Raw genomic sequence first — 16,414 nt, forward strand, 5'->3', positions numbered from 1 at the left:
GAGGCTGTCTTGGCATGTGGCCAGAACAGAATCCTACAGCGAGCCGAACCCTCTCGCGCTGCCCTATAACTCATTCACGTTGGTTTAGGATAAACTCAAGATGTCTCCTTTCTGGTTTTCCAGATGGCCTGTGTTAGAAGCACCCACGTTAATCATCGGTGCCCCGTCACAGCTAGAACTTCTCTGTAGCACAGGTCATGGCCGAATGAAGCTCAGAAAACAGAGCTGTTACAGAGCTGTTTCTGAAGCGAGGAAAATTCGTACAAGGCGAACACCAGCGGTGTTTGGGTCCTTTGCCCTGTGTGCGGGATTGGCGGGCTGGCCGTGACGCCCCAGGAGGGAGCAGGGAGGGTGTTCCTCTGGGGACCGTCTGTCCCCCAGGGCTCCCAGGCCGTCTCTGCCCTCCTGCCCACACGCCAGCCGTTCGTGGAGGGCACAGCGTGTGCGGGCCCCTGGGCTGAAGCACTGGCGTGGGCCAAGCACGAAGAGGGAGGATTTGCCAAGATGAATAGGACACACCTGCTCCCTGAAGGGCTTCAAGGATTTAAGGTCTTTGGTAACCTCCAGTGTATCTCTCTCCAGCAGACAGTTTTTGTGTCTCCTCTGAGACCGTGCCAGGGGCTACCAAGACGGCGATGAGGAGGACGCCGTCCTTCTCCGCGGAAGCTCCGGTGTGGCGGGGGGACCCTGCCCGAGGAGGTCGGGGGCACTGTGCAGAAGAAGGGTGCTAGGGCTGAGCTCACGACCGACACGGCGTTGGCCCACAGCTGCCTCCTGCATAGGAGCTGGAGCCCAGGGGCTGCTCCATAGCGACCCATAACGACCCAGGGGCTGCTCGGGTCCCCTAGTCCCACGCGGACACGTTGACCATTCATTTGTGTGGGTCTTTATCATCAAAGTGCACTTCCTCTTGGATGAATCTCACGGGACTTGGGCCAAGTGAAAAAAACCAGTTCCAAAGGTCACATGCTGTGAGATTCCGTTCCTGTCACATTCTTGAAATGACAGAACTATACACGGAGAACAGAGGAGTGGTCGCCGGACGCAAGCGATGGGACGTTGGGTGGCCATGATCGTGAAAGGGCAGCATGTGGGACCCTGGGGTAACGGACCCATTCTGCCTCTTGACTGCGGATACAGAGGCCTGCACCCTGGTAACATCGTGTAGGGCTAAATCCTCACCCACGTGTGCGCACTCCCGCATACATGTACAAGCAAGACTGGGGGCGGGGGGGGGGGGGAGGGTGGGAGGAGGCCAGGTCACCTGTGTCACTGTCAGTACCTTGGGTGTGATGTTGGACTGTAGTTTTTTTGCAAGAGATCACTGTTGGGGCGAGCTAAGTAGAGGGTGCCTGGGGTCTCTATTCTATTATTTCTCACAATGGTGTGGACTCTACAATGACCTCAAAATACGATGTTTCATTTAAAAAAGGAGAACCGTAATTAACCAGAGGCAAATGTTGACTTCTTCACTTGGTCTTTTTTTTTTTTTTTTTTTTTTTCTCCTTTTCCCTCACCTCCCTTCCAGCGGACCATGGAGGTAGATATCGACTTTAGCATTCACTGATGAATATGGGGCATGACCTACACACAAGGGCCTTGACGGGACGCTGCTCCTGCATCGTTAGAATACAAATATTGCGGGGCGCCTGGGTGGCGCAGTCGGTTAAGCGTCCGACTTCGGCCAGGTCACGATCTCGCGGTCCGTGAGTTCGAGCCCCGCGTCGGGCTCTGGGCTGACGGCTCGGAGCCTGGAGCCTGTTTCCGATTCTGTGTCTCCCTCTCTCTCTGCCCCTCCCCCGTTCGTGCTCTGTCTCTCTCTGTCCCAAAAATGAATTAAAAAAAAAAAAAAAAGTTGAGAATACAAATATTGCTGCTGTCATGATTATTGATGGAGGAAATGCGGCTGAATGTGAACATTTGAGTGTATGCAGTGAAGACCGCCTTGAAAAGAGACTGTAAATCTTTGCGGTGTGTCTTTAGGCCCGGTCTACACACGACCAAAGCCCAGTGGAGGGGTCTGCGTCCTCCAGTGAGGATGCCGCCCTGGCCTCAGCCAGAGCGGGTGTTCGGGCAGGTTGTGGCCGCCTGAGTGGCCCCGGAGATTGCAGGGTTGGGGCCACACTTTACCCTCATTGAGAGACCTTCAGTCTTTGCCCCTCGCTCACTTCTCGGAAAGGGTGTTCCCACTTCTCCTTTCCCTCTCTTAGGCTCCGCTCTGTTTCGAAGCCCCCGACGGTATAGGAGGCATGCCAAGCTGTACTGTCCGCCTTCAACACAGTTACGGTGAAAATAAGCCACTCTGGGAAGACAGTGCCCAGAAATTAATTATCACGCAGCAAATGAATACTACAGCCTTTTGTTATCGTGATAATGAAATCACTACCGCCTTCATACTGGATGAATCTGGCCACACCACTGTTGAAGTTTCGCTGAATAAACCGAGAAAAATATCGCAATGTACTCTCCAAGGAGATCCACTGTTTAATACACCCTCTATTTTTTGTTGAATAAGCGAGGAGAGTATGTAGAGATATACAAGCAGTGGACTTTCCTCTGCAACCAAAGATGGATGAGGGGCCCTTTTTCTTTCTTCTCTTACCTATTATTTAGTCTTCCATTGAAGTAGTAAATCTATATTTTGGAGAAGAGAACTGCCAAGAGTTTAAAGAAATATGTTAATAGGCTGTCGTGACAGAGGCCCTGACACAGGCCGGATGCCTGGCTGTGGCACTTTATTTGACATGCTTCATGCGTTGGTGCTTAGTTTAGATACCGAAGCAAACTGGCCTATAAAATACTGTGCTGTAAATATAAACCTTTATGAACCTCTTGGGATCGTCCTTCTAAAACGTGAATTAAGATATTCCATGATTCAAGCCCATAAACGAAAAAGTAGCCATCACCCTGAGTAGGAATTTGCTTTCTCAGACCTTAGAATATAAATTGCCTTTGGCCTGTGCTCGCTGAATTCTGAGTCTGTGTGCACGATGGTAACTGATGAACTTTTTGGAAATACTTTTCAAAAGGAGTCCAAGCCTTTTCAGGCTATACAGGTCATCTGAAATACACCTCTTTTGCTTAGGGGTATTTTTTTTTTCTTGTTTAAAGAGCCACCGTATTTTACCGCTGAGCCCGAGCGTCGGATTTTAGTGGACGTGGAAGAAACCGTGGACATCGTCTGTCGAGCAATGGGTGAGTGTGGGGAGGCTGCTCCCCACGCAGCCGTGACGCGGAGGGGCATTTTCCAGGGCGGGATCCTCATCGTTATGGGGACACACGTTGACAGTGACGTCAGTCACAGGGCCTCTGGAACAGAGCAGACCTCTGTTACTGGGCACGTGACCTTGAGGCAGGTTTTTGGCCTTGCTGAGCCTTTGCTTCCTCCCCTGCAGAGCAGAGACAGTACCTGTCACCCGCAGGAGCGACAGGGAGGCCTTAACCCCATCCGTCCCCACAGAGACAGAGAGTCTTGTCTTCCAGTGCTCTGATTCCACCAGTGTGCCCCCCAAGACTTGGGGCAAGAACTTCTTTCTTGTCCGTGGGGCGATTGAGGCTCGTGCCTATGTGTTCTCCTTAGTAAGAGAGATGGTTTTAAATTCTTTGCACAAGAAATTCTTCCCTTTTTTTTTTTTTTTTTTTTTTTTTTTTTGCCTTTCCAGTTTTGGGTTGACTTTTTCTTTGTTATTCCAGTAATTTCCCCCCTCGTCCCCATGCCTTGATTACGAGCTATCCATAGTCTCCGTTGCCTGTCAGGCAGCACAAATAATTATACTAAAACCCATAACTGAGACAAGCTTTTTAAAGGCAATTTCATTAACAATAGCTATGCTAGTGCTCTGGAAACTGTCAGTGAAAAAGGACATTTTTTTAATGTTTAAACCTGTCCATCTTACGGCTGGGTATTTTATTCTAAGAGCTCGGAGAGTAAGGATTGCTCATGATTTTGTAAATCTTCAAAACAGCTTCATAAAAGAGGTACTATTATCTCAGAGTACACATTTGAAAACAAGACCTTAGAAAGCGAGGGTAAGTAACGTGCTCAAGGCACAGAGCCAGGGGGATGAAATGAGCTACTTATAAAATCATGGCCCAGCATCTCTCATGCAGGAGCATCTCATTAAATACTGGACCACCTGCCGGGGGTCACGTGGCAGTGGAGGCAGGATCCAAACCCAAACCCATCAGCTACCAAAGCAAGGGCTTTGGCCAGGGCACCTGGCTTCTCCCGGAGAGCTGAGGTCCTGGGACCCAGAGCACATGTCCACCAGTCCCCAGGTCCGGGCATGTCGTTCTTCGTTTCTGAAAAGTAGTGGTGTCCTGTGAACAGCCCTGATGGTTCCTGTAGTGATCAGTGTCTGCCGTGGGCACCTCTACCCACCGTGCTTCGGCCCAGAGGGCGTTGGCTGAGGGGCTCGGTTCTCAGCCCCTGGTCAGCTCACAGCAGCCCTGCTGACAGACCTGCCCTGCTCGCGCCCTCCTCTGGTCTGGCTCTGCCCAGGCCTCCTGGGGAGGGGCAGAGGAGAGTGATGTGAGCGACATGGGAAGCTCTCCCTAGCTACGGGTTGTATTGTTCTCTCTTTTTTTATTTCTTTTTCATTTTATTTATTTATTTTGAGAGAGAATGCACACAAGTAGGGGAGGAGCAGAGAGAGAGGGGGAGAGAGAGAGAATCCCAAGCAGGCTCCATGCTGCCATCACAGAGCCCAACGTGGGGCTCCATCCCATGAACCACGAGATCATGACCTCAGCTGAAATCAAGAGTCGGATGCTCAACTGACTGAGCGCCCCTGTTCTCTTTTTTCGCATAAACCTATCTTTTTGAGGTCCACGATGGTCTGAAAGTGAAGCTATGCAGTATTTAGGGTGCTCGGATTTTAGAAGGCAGTGTCTGCAATCCTGCAGGGGATAAGATTTCCTTTTATGCCACCAAATTGCCCTAAAATAGAAAGGCACTGAGTTCCCCATATCCTAACAATTATTTTTCGATAAATGACAATCTTAAGCTCTTCCCTTGACAAGAGAATGCTTTTTTTGCATGATTTCTGCAGGGTGAACTGCTTGTTACCATACAGACTTGTAAATATGTATCGAACAGGCCTTTCAACGCTGCCATCGTATAATTTACTGCTTTCTTTTAATTTTGACAATGAAACGATAGCAGCATGCGAAGTGGTTATTCTTCATGAAAGCTACATCGTGTAATTGCTATTATGAGATTTTACATGAATTGGTTATGCTTTTACCTTGAAATGGATTTTTTTTAATTTCCTGATTTAATGAAAAGTGACAGGAAACATAATTAAGGCAAAGAACAGAATCTGAAAATACATTACCTTGAAATATTTCGCAACGTTAACTTTATTTATTAAAGAAGACATCTTACACCTACATAGCATCTGAAATCAAGTGATTTTGGTGTGCTTTTCACCATGAATCACTGCCGACACGTGCTTTACTTAAATTAATTTCATGCATAGAGAAACTGAGGTACGGAAGCAGCCTGAACATCTCTGCGCATTTCCCACGGGCCCACGGCAAGCATACGTGTGCCCACCACGGTTCGGGATGCCGTGGTCTGGTGCCGTGGTGGAGTTTCTGTGCACAGCCTGTCGCGTCTTCCCAGCTTACCCATGTTGGGCGGCTTGGGAGGGCCAGGGAGCGGTGACCACCACCGTCAGTCACCCAAGCCTCCCAGGGCAGCTGCCCAGGGAAGGAACGTGGCCTCTGCCCAGTCACGGCTTATCCCGTGCAGTGAGGCGCCGGGGTGGGGGGTGGTAAAGGGGGGGCGCAGTGTGCACACCCTTATCGCCTGGGCTCCGTGTGCTGAGCAGAGCCACGTGGGGGGTGAGCGGCAGGGGGCTTCATGCTCTCAGCCAAGGACAGTCCCTTCGTGTACAACAAGGGCTCTGCCCCTGTGAGCTTGTCCTTTGTCCTCCTTGTAGACCCTGCCCAAACCCAACGGCACCCTCCGTCAGACGGGCCGGCCAGATGGCGCGGAGCTCCAGTCCCTCTGACCGAGGCCTGGGTTGTCTCCGTCACATCGCCAGGGTGAGGAAGGGACGCTCAGCCTCAGACTGACCCTCCCGTCCCCCCGGTCAGTGTTGGCCCCGCCCCGGCTGCCATTAGCTCCCAGGGGCAAGGATGGTGCCGTCTCGGCCCCTTCTTGCCACCTGCTGGACTCACATGCGTCTCAGGGGCCAAGCGACTTCTCCCCCGTGCGCGGTCGAACACCAGTTGCACCTGAGGCGCCGGGCACTGACCTCAGCCATCGCCCCTCCGCCACGGCAGGCCTCCGCTTCCATCAGGGTGACGCCCAGCTCCCTAGGCGGGGGAGGGGTGAAGACACGGAGCACGTTTTTGGCTGTCGGCTGTAGTAATAGTCACTCTAGCCCCTGTGCACCCACCACCTGCCGGGCACGAAGAGATGCGTGTGTCCTGACGCCATCCGTCTTCGCAGCAACATTCGGAGTTTGCAAGGGCCACTTCCTTCCCAAGTGCGTCTCCGGCCCCCGTGACCCTACCCCCAGCCTCGAGGGGCAGCGTCAGCCCTGCGGAGCGACAGGGGACTTTCTCCCCATCCCTTTCTGTCCGGAGGGCAGTCACAGCTGGGATCCCTTCCCCTCCCAACCAGAGCACAAACCTGCACAGGCTCCGTGAGTCCAGAACCATCTGCAGCCCAGCGTCAGGAGTTCATTCCCACTCCTTGTGGTGCCCCTCTGTGTCCGCGTCTTCATAGAGATGAGAAAAATAACACCATACGAGTTGGACGGAGGGGCTAAGAGATGAAAAAATGCCTACCAGCCTATCGCCGTGCAGCCTTTGAGACATTTTTGCCTCAGTCCCTGTGTATAGTGCTTGGAATTTAATTTTTTCAAATGCCTACTTCTTTCTACTCCTACACAGGGGTCCCTCTGCCCACTCTCCAGTGGTACAAGGATGCCGTCTCCATCGGCAAGCTCCACAATCCTCGATACAAAATGCTTGCGAGCGGAGGCCTGCGCATCCAGCATCTGCGTCCAGAGGACTCCGGAATCTTCCAGTGCTTTGCCAGTAACGAAGGAGGGGAGATCCAGACCCACACGTACCTGGACGTCACCAGTGAGTACTGCCCGTCGGGAAAGACAGGCCATCCGGGCTGGGCCCTCAGGCCAGGGCTTCCCGACTTTTGGCTGAGTGACATACTCGGAAAGTGGTAGCATCTGTTCAGGTCAGCGGGCAGGGTGCAGTGGCCACGGCAGGGGCCCCGTCTCAGGCGGAGAGCAGCCCATGTGCTAAGCCCCTCGGCAGCCCCAGCAGGTACACCCTGCCCCCACGTCCTGGTGCCCAACCTGCTCTTACACAAACCTTGATTTTCCGGCACTCAAGCCATCTTCTCCACTGAGAAGTAGAAAAGAAAAATCTGCATTTTTCTGGACAGAACTGGAAGAACTATTCAGTGAATAGCTCATTCCTAATCTTTTTCTTTTGATCTCTTTCCCATTTTTTATATCCATTTTCTATTTTAGTTTTATTGAACAATTATAGTTCTTCTGTAAGTTTCTTTTATTATCCCATTAACAGAAATACTTTGGCACTCTGTCTTTGAAAAATAAAATAAAGGTAAAGGCTTTTACTGTATCTGTGGGTTTTCTTTTTCATCTCCACAGCTGTAATATTGTTCTTCTAAAATGAAGTGGAATTTAGTGATGATGGGATTATACCTTTCATGTTTGCCCTTTTGGAGGCAAAATGCTGATATCCTCAGGTGTGAGAGCCATTGGAGAAAGCAAATCGTGTCAGTATGCAGATGGCTCCTGTCTGCCAGAACGAATGAATTTAAGGAATCGTGTGTCTGTTTTGGTACGTTAGGGACCACTTCCTTGAATCTTGCCCAGGGGTCAAGTTTATCCTCTGGTTTGGACGACTGTAACAGTGGAAATAACAGTGGGTACTTCAGCCAGAAGCTGAGTTTTGATCAGTTAGGATTATTTAAAGCACATCTTAAAAGCGCCAGCCGGGAGCTTGTGGGGCTTTTCTTTTTCTTTTTTTTAACCTGCATTTTAATTTCAGTGTCGTTAACATACAGTGTTGTGTCAGTTTCGGGTATATGGTTACATCGACTCCACGATGCTGTTCCACCGTCCGTGCTCATCACGATGAGTGTGCTCGTCATCCGTCACCTGTTTCCCCCATCCCCCGCCCCCCTCCCCTCCGCCAACCACCAGTTTGTTCTCTGTACTTAAGAGTCTGTTTTGAATCGGTGTTTTCGTGTTCTTGGGGTAGATACCCAGGAGTAGGATGACTGGATCATAGGGTAGCTCTCTTTTTAACTTTTTGAGGAACCTCCACACTGTTTGCCACAGTGGCTGCACCATTTGCATTCCCACCAGCAGTGCGAGAAGGTTCCTTTTTCTCCACATCCTTGCCAGCACTTGTTTCTTGTGTTGTTGATTTTAGCCGTTGTGACAGGTGGGAGGTGATGCCTCGTTGTAGTTTTGTTTTGCATTTCCCTGATGATCGGTGACGTTGAGCATCTTTTCATGTGTCTGTTGGCCATCTGGATGTCTTTGGAGAAACGTCTGTTCGTGTCTTCTGCCCGTGTTTTTAATTGGATTATTTGTTTAATTTAATTTAATTGGATTATCTGGTTTTTTGGTGTTGAGGTGTAGAAGTTCGTTACATATTTTGGATGCTAACCAAAATATCAGTTATGTCATTTGCAAATATCTTCTCCCATCCAGTAGGTTGTCTTTTGGTTCTGTTGACTGGAGCAAACTTTTTCTGTAAAAAGCCAGATAGTATTTTCAGCTCGGAGGGACGTGGTCTCTGTCACAGCCACTGGCTTCTGCTGCAGTGGCGTGGGAGCGGCACAGACATTACTGAGCAAATGGACCTGGCTGTGTTTCAATAAAACTTTATTTATAGAAGCAGGCAACAGGCTGTCGTTGCCTACCTTTCTCTAGTGAGAGGCTTAGGACACATTCCTTAATTCTCAGCCTCAGTTTTATCACCAAAAGTGAACCATCTCAGCCCAGTTCACAAGGTTCCTCCAAGGATCAGATGGGAAATTTAGATGAAAAGTGCTACCAAACTGGTTGCCATGGCAGCTGGAGATTGAACAATAAGTACACGATAATGATACTACTACATTCTCTGTTTTGTAAGTACACGGTTTTGCAAAATAGGCTTTTATTTCCAAATTAAAACCCTTTTAGCGAAAAGAAAATATAGTATGTAAAGCAATCAATATTTATTCGTTCATTTCACAAACATTTAATTTAGCATCTCTGTCAGGCACTTGGGTCTCTCAGGCTCGGGGACGGAGCTCTGAGGAAGACACGCGAGGTTCTCACCCTTCCAGGGCAGAGGTCATGAAGTGGGGAGACACGCAGGAGAGGAGGAGCTCGTCTAGCCAGGGATGAGGGCCGTGAGAGGAGACAACAGGCCAGGCCCATGGTGACCCGGGAGGCGCCTCTGAGGGCGCCCAGGGATCGTTCCCTGAGACGGTGCAGGAGCTGAGGCCCGAAGGTGAAAAATCTTGGGGGGTGTGCACGTCATGGGGTGAGGGAGGGGACGCTGCAAGTGCCTTCGAGGAACAAGCTTGGGGATACAGGAGCCAGGGGTCATGGTAGGAGGTAGGCTGGAGGGGTCAAGGGCCAAGGCCCAGCGGGAAGCTTTCCAGGGCCTCCGGCAGGGAGTGGTGGGGTATCCTTCACAGCTCCCAAAGGGCACCCAAGGCTGGGTGTAGAGCGGCCAGCACAGGGAGGAGTGGAAGGCTTGGGCCCAGGTAGGAGGCCGCTGCACTGTCCAGGTGGTGGCCCCACAGGTGCAAGGAAGCAGAGGGCTCTAGGCTACGCTTTGGGGACGGCTCCCATGGCACCTATGAGGCTCGTAGGGACTCCCGCCTGGGGGAAGGCGGGCCGGCAGCAGCATCTGCTTCTCCCGGGAACCCCAGCCCAGGCTCCTGTGGGGCCCTCCCAGGGTTTGGGACACACAGATCCCTGCTCTTCGGCGGTTTCCAGTTTAATCATTCTCCAAGTGGTACACAGTCAGGTGAGCCCTCGCTGAAGCCGGCCTGAGCCGCCCTGGCTGTCTCGGTCCGATTCCCGGCTCCTGAGAGCTGGAGACCCGTGCCGGCCCCCCAGGACAAGAAGGCCCCCCAGCAGTTGGGCCCACAACACTTCCTGGAAATCCTTTACCGAAGGGCTTCAAATCTGATTATTTAGTGAAAGTGTCATCTTGTGGTTAATATTTAATGGTCAAAAATTAGCTTTTTCTATTTTTTAAAGAGTAACGAAGTCAAGCTTGTTAGATTTATCTAAATAAATGTCTTTCGTCTCATTACCGTTCTTCTGAAACAGCCCTTCCTGGGCCCCGGCACTTTGCCACCACGTGTCCGTTCCATCACAGACTGGGTTTCTCTCTGGGTTGTAAACACAGATCGGCAGCTCCTGAGGGACAAGTAACTGAAGGTTATAGTCACTGCTGAAAGGTTTTCATCTTTTGTCACTGCAGTTCTGTGTGATTAGTCCTGTAAAAGTCCATACGGGCTACCCCCAGCAGGCGGGTCTGGGCTCGTCCGGGGGGCGCACCCTGAGAATGTCACTGTTCGCTCCCGCTTAGATGTCGCCCCGGCGTTCACACAGCTGCCAGTGGACACCACGGTCACCGACGGGATGACAGCCACTCTGAGGTGCGAGGTGTCCGGGGCGCCCAAGCCCGCCATCACGTGGAGGAGAGGTGGGTAGCCTGCGCGGCCCCCACAGCCTGGCCACCGTGGGAAAGGAGCCCCTGGGCCAAGGCTCGTGTTCTCAGCCCCCTACCCCCACCGCCTGCCTTCAGTCAGTAAGGATGAGTAGCCGTCTGCCGAGCACCTGCTGGGTGCGGGTGCCGGGTGGGTAAGAAGGACAGTCCCCTGTAAGCTTCACAGAGCTCACGTCTCGAAGAGCAAACAGACTTTTTTCAAAATGTGTGAATATCACTGTGTTCTGCCTAAGCCCTTCATAGGCCACCTTAGGCGTGTGAGGGGCTGCCTGAAATATAGGTACTGGATCTGGAGAAGTGCTTCCAGGACTCAGTTTCTCCATTTATGAAGTGAAGGCAATATTCGAAATGAAGAATAATACCCTTGTTTCTTTAAGAAAGAAAGGTGCCTAGGATGCACGCCTGAAACTAACAGGATATGGACGCCATTTGTACCCGGTTTTACAAAAGGCAGAGAGGGACGCCTCAGTGGTTCAGTCACTTAAGCATCTCACTCTTGATTTCGGCTCAAGTCATGATCTCACCGTTTGCGGGATCGAGCCCCATGTTGGGCTCTGCGCTGACAGCATGGAGTCTGCTTGGGATTCTCTCTCCCTCTCTCTCTCTCCCCCTCCCCTGTGCATTCTCTCTCTCTCTCCCTCTCTCTCTCAAAATAAACACAAACATTTAAAAAAAAAAAGCAGAGAAACCAAAGACTGGATTCTGCCAAGGCTCAAAGTCTGAAGCATTCATGGACAGCAAGACTCAGAAGGACCTTCCAAGATCCCTTCCCTGTGTGTAACTTAGCAGAGTGACGTCAAAGGCAGACACTTTACTAAAGTAGAAAAGCAGAGAGAGGGAAAGATGGTTCTAGCACAGGCTCATCTGACACGTAACCCTCTCCATTCTACCTGTTTTCAGTCCCCATGAGGAGGGGCATCACGTCATGGGCTTTCTCTGTGGTTCCCAGGCCCTTCCACACGAAGGCACACATGTCCCTCAGTGAACAGCACACACGATCCATTCTTAACAAATATATGCTGAATTGTGTGGGTTCACACAAATGAGCTGGTCGCGCTAGGAGGGCCCTCCTCTGGGTGAACCACGTAGAGGCTTCTCACCTCTCCCAGCATGTGACTCCTGCACCCAGACCAGAGCTGTTAAACGTGCAGGTCAGTAAGCAAGAGGGGGTTCTTCTCTTTTATGTATACATTTTTTCTCCCAATTTAGAATGTATGATAGCTTTGTATAGAAAATCTGCAGATGTATACAGGTATAAAGAAAAGTCAGAGTCAGTCACCAAAGATAACAGTCGCATACATACATGGACGTAACTGGTTTAACCCATTTTCTCAGTATTGCACAATTAAGATTTTCTTGGTCTCGTCATCCTAAATAATGCGAAAGGAAACTGCTTTGGTTATTTTTGCACATACGGTTTCCACCTTACTATGATTATTTCAAGTTATTTTCTTGGTTTTGGTGCTAACATTCCCGTTTCTCTACTTTTCTTCAGGAAAACATATTTTGGCCAGTGGCTCTGTGCGCATTCCTAGGTTTATGCTTCTGGAATCCGGGGGTCTGCAGATAACCCCCGTCTTCATCCAGGATGCTGGCAACTACACCTGCTATGCCACCAACACGGAGGGGTCCCTGAGCGCGTCTGCAGCACTGACTGTGTGGAGTAAGGACCACAGGCCGCGTGGAACCTTCTGTTCATCATGGCTTAATCATCATGTCAGCTGTGCTTAGGGGATGTCAATACGCCCTTGGACTCTCTAATTTAATCAAAAGATAATGATTATTTTTACAACTAATTTATAGAAATCTGTTGAGTAATTAATTTTTCAGTTTCTAAAAGAATAATTAGAAAATGTATTCAAAGATTTAATGGGACATTTCAGGAGAGATTAAAGATTGACTTTTTAAAGTCAGTGGAGTAGGAAATATTAGCCCAAACTAGCCCGAACAACAAAACTGATAGGTTGGTTAATTTTATAAGCACTGTGTAAGAATTAACAGTTAAGAGTCAAGAGATAACATTTTATAGAAAGTATGTTTTTTCTGTAGTATCATTATAACCAACTAAAACACTCTTAGTATATTAAACGTGAGTGTTTTTTATATCTTAGGAGTGAATTGAAAATTTTTTATTTCTCCAGCTTTTTTTCTTTATCTGTAACACAGCTTTCTGAACTGGAGAATGATTTGTTTTCCAGACATAAGGATTCATTACCAAGTATCTCTGCCCCACCTTTAACTTCACTTGCCGGTGTACTTTTTCATCTCTGCTTCATCCATAATCTATAGGACTAAAAAAAAAAAATCGTTGTTCAAAAAAGCAAAAGATAGTGCTCACTGATCTTTGTAAAGCTTATCTCTATGAAGAGAGAAAAATTTAACTGGCATCAGTGACTCATTTGTTCAAACACCGTCCTTAAAGAGAACCTGAACTATCGTGCTTTATTTCATGTCCGTTTGGTTCTCTCTGGTACAGTTTGTGTCCACGTTGAGAAATGACCCCTTCTAATTTATTTAGGTGTTATAAAAACACCAGGACTTTTAAAGAGGCACGAATTCGAATTCCCCCAATATTCTCCGGTACCAAAAAAGAGGTCTTGTCCCATCTCGTGGTCCACTCCGTTGACCATTTCTGATTTGTCATGTGTCCCTAACATGTGAAGCTGACATTTAACAGCTTGTGAAGAATTATGCCTGTGTCTCTGTAGGTCACCCTCCAGAAAGTTCTGTAGATCTGCTAAGATTCAAAACCTCACAACACTAGAGTGATGGGTGTGCTCTCGGGGGGGCCTGCAGAGCACATCCCACCCTTTACCTACTCTGTTCTGTGCGGTTGCGGGGGATTCCGCCCTCCCCCTTCCGCAGACACCCAGTTTAAAGCTCAGGTCTTTCCGGGACACCGCGCTCCAGGCGGTCAGGCTGGGCCCTGACCTAGTCTTAGGACTCCCATGTTCTGGGCTCTGTTCCTTGGGGCCAGAGCAGGGTCCACCTCACAGGTGCACGGTGGGGGGGTTCACCGGCCACAGGGCTGTCGCCGGGCCTTTCTCGGCCAGCCACTGCACTTCTGAGCGCCACTCTCTAGTCCTGGAAGCTGGGAGTGGTGCTGTCGCAGACCCCACGAGGTTGTGTGAGCATTAAATAGAACAATACAAATGGAAGCACTTTGCAAAGTCATGACGTGCTGTGCAGACAGCAGAAATGACCAGAATGTTAATAATCTTGGGAAAGAACCACGGTTTTAACCTAAGACCGCAGAACCTAATGAACGTTTGCATACGGTCTGTGTTCTCGTTGTCCTCAGGAGGGTTGAGAGGCTGGGGAGCGGCCCCAGAGGGGAGGGGAGGCCTGACTGCCCTGGCCGCGCTGTGGAGAGCCTGCTTCCAATTCCCTGAGTGCTTTCGTTTACGTTCGTTTTGCCAAGATCAGAGAAAACTTGGAGGCTTTTATGTTAGGTGACCAATTCATTCCCCCCTGAGGGAGGAAAGTCTCAAGCATGTAATTCTCTCTGAGTTGTGACTTGTGTTTTCCCAGATCGTACGTCCATCGTTAACCCTCCCGAGGACCGCGTGGTGATTAAGGGGACCACGGCCACTCTGCACTGCGGAGCCACTCATGACCCCCGGATCACTCTCCGGTCAGTTCAGTCACTCACAGCGTTTGGGGCTCATTCATGTTCTGGGAGCTTAGGAGATGAAGTTGAGATGCGAAGGGAGAATTTGGGCAACTTTGATTTCAGCCACAGATCCCTGATTACGGCATCACGCGGTCTTGGGCTCCATCATTAATCACACAAATCCCATTTTCCACTCCAGCCTTATGTATTATTTACAGTGAGCTATGTTCCACTCCGTGGCTTCAGTACAGCTTTTCATGATTTTTCTGCCAAGGTTAATACACTATCTGTAAAACGTACTTGTCAGGGGCTGATACTTAATGAGAGAAAAATCCGGACAGATCGAGTAGGATTTCAGCAGCGTTTATGCTGGGCCGTGTAAGACTTGAGAGGGGTTCCCTCTGCTCTAGGTTGGTTTCATGGTGAGATGGGGAGTAAGGCAGGCCTGTACCCAGAGGAAAGGCGGCCACGGTCACCTCGTGCATGTAGAGGAAAATGCGCGTAAACACGGGAACTAGATACCTTGAAGCCTCACTGAAGGGATTGTAATATCCCGTCTTTGTCCGAGTTCAGGCAGGAGGGTAATGATGAAAACTGTGCCCCTCTGGGGAAATGCAGGGCAGCAGACACAGGTGACTGGGTGGTGAGCTTCTTCCCAAAGAGCTGCCACCTTCAGAATAGTTTTTAATTTTCAGAACCAGCCCCGAAAATAAATCTAGAGAGAATGATACGGTCATCCTAGAATTTTCAGTCTGGCCTTAGCCCAGCCAGAAGGCACACATTTAGCCAAATGGATAGACTCAACATGCCTTCCTTCCTTCTTGAACACCTCACTGTGAGCAGAGGGAGGGGCCTGCTGCCACATACATTTTTTTTTTAATGTTTATTTTTGAGAGAGAGAGACAGAGCATGAGCGGGGAAGGGGCAGAGAGAGAGGGAGACACAGAATGGCAAGTAGGCTCTAGGCTCTGAGCCGTTAGCACAGAGCTTGATGCGGGGCTCGAACCCATGAACCGTGAGATCATAACCTGAGCCGAAGTCAGACGCTTAATGGACTGAGCCACCCAGGCGCCCCTGCCGCACACGTTATTAACTGGATTCAGAGACTGAGCTGTTTGCTTACTCTTCTTGAGCAGACGTTTGGCAGATCGTGAGTTTCTGTACTTTCACCTGGCTCTCTCGAGTTCCCGAGAGCTCAAAAACCAAGTTTGGTTTAGTTGCAAGAATGTCAAAAGGAAAACCCACCAACGAAAACTAACGGGCCAAAGATTACCGAGAGAGTCCATGGAGGCCGTCTTAAAGATGTTGCCTGGAAAAGAGCACATTCATTTCTAAATGGTTTGGGAGTAGGATTCCAGAGGAGGGAGAAGGACAAGCTGGTTTTCTGCAACTGTAAGAGCTCACCCGGAATCCCTCTGGACCTTTGCAGTTTTCCCGCAGCTTTTTATGTGTGAGTAAACAGAACTGGAACCTCCTTCCGGAGGGGTTTTAGATGGCTCACTCTTGGGGCACTGCTCGTCCCAGGGTTCCTCTGCCCTGAGAGCACCGCCCCTAAGGGATGATCTCAGCTGAACATCATACCCCAGAGCGAACGATTTATTCATTTCCTTCTTGAGGGACTACGTCTGTTCTGTCTCAGGGTAACTTCAGATAAGCAGTTTATTAATGTCTATGCTCTGTGCATATTAAACCTTTAAAGAGCTGGGTACATTTTGCAAACCCGAGCACATTATTTTGGAAAGGAAAGCCAGTTATGTCCCGTTGTCCAGCAGTAAGTGGTGACTCCTGACCACTGACACCAAAGGCCGGCCAGGCTCTTAATTGATTCTACATTTGAAAAGAAAAATGTGCTAAAATTGTCATAACTAAAGAATTAAATGAGAAAGAGGTGCGGTTTTAAGAAAACAAGTTTATGGGGTGTGATCTTTTTCCAGGAGTTGGGTAATTCCACTCTGAGGAGTTCTGGGACGGTCATTGCCCCTTATCCAGGCAGCACCCCTGTCCTCCAGGAACATTCCTGGGCAAAGTGCAAGGTACAGTGTTAGTAAGTGACAT

General features: G+C 49.7%; 1 protein-coding gene across 1 annotated transcript in view; it reads left to right on the top strand.

Annotated features, from left to right (window-relative positions):
- Positions 1-16,414, top strand: part of SDK1 (sidekick cell adhesion molecule 1) — a 530,611-nt gene that overhangs the window by 301,712 nt on the left and 212,485 nt on the right. Inside the window, exons 8-12 of the mRNA XM_042972313.1 lie at positions 3,112-3,195; positions 6,907-7,101; positions 10,606-10,722; positions 12,242-12,409; positions 14,278-14,380. Of these exons, the coding sequence (XP_042828247.1) occupies positions 3,112-3,195; positions 6,907-7,101; positions 10,606-10,722; positions 12,242-12,409; positions 14,278-14,380 (667 nt within the window). The remainder of the gene's footprint in view (positions 1-3,111; positions 3,196-6,906; positions 7,102-10,605; positions 10,723-12,241; positions 12,410-14,277; positions 14,381-16,414) is intronic.

The sequence above is a fragment of the Panthera tigris genome, chromosome E3, assembly GCF_018350195.1.
Source record: "Panthera tigris isolate Pti1 chromosome E3, P.tigris_Pti1_mat1.1, whole genome shotgun sequence".
Lineage (NCBI taxonomy): Eukaryota > Metazoa > Chordata > Mammalia > Carnivora > Felidae > Panthera > Panthera tigris.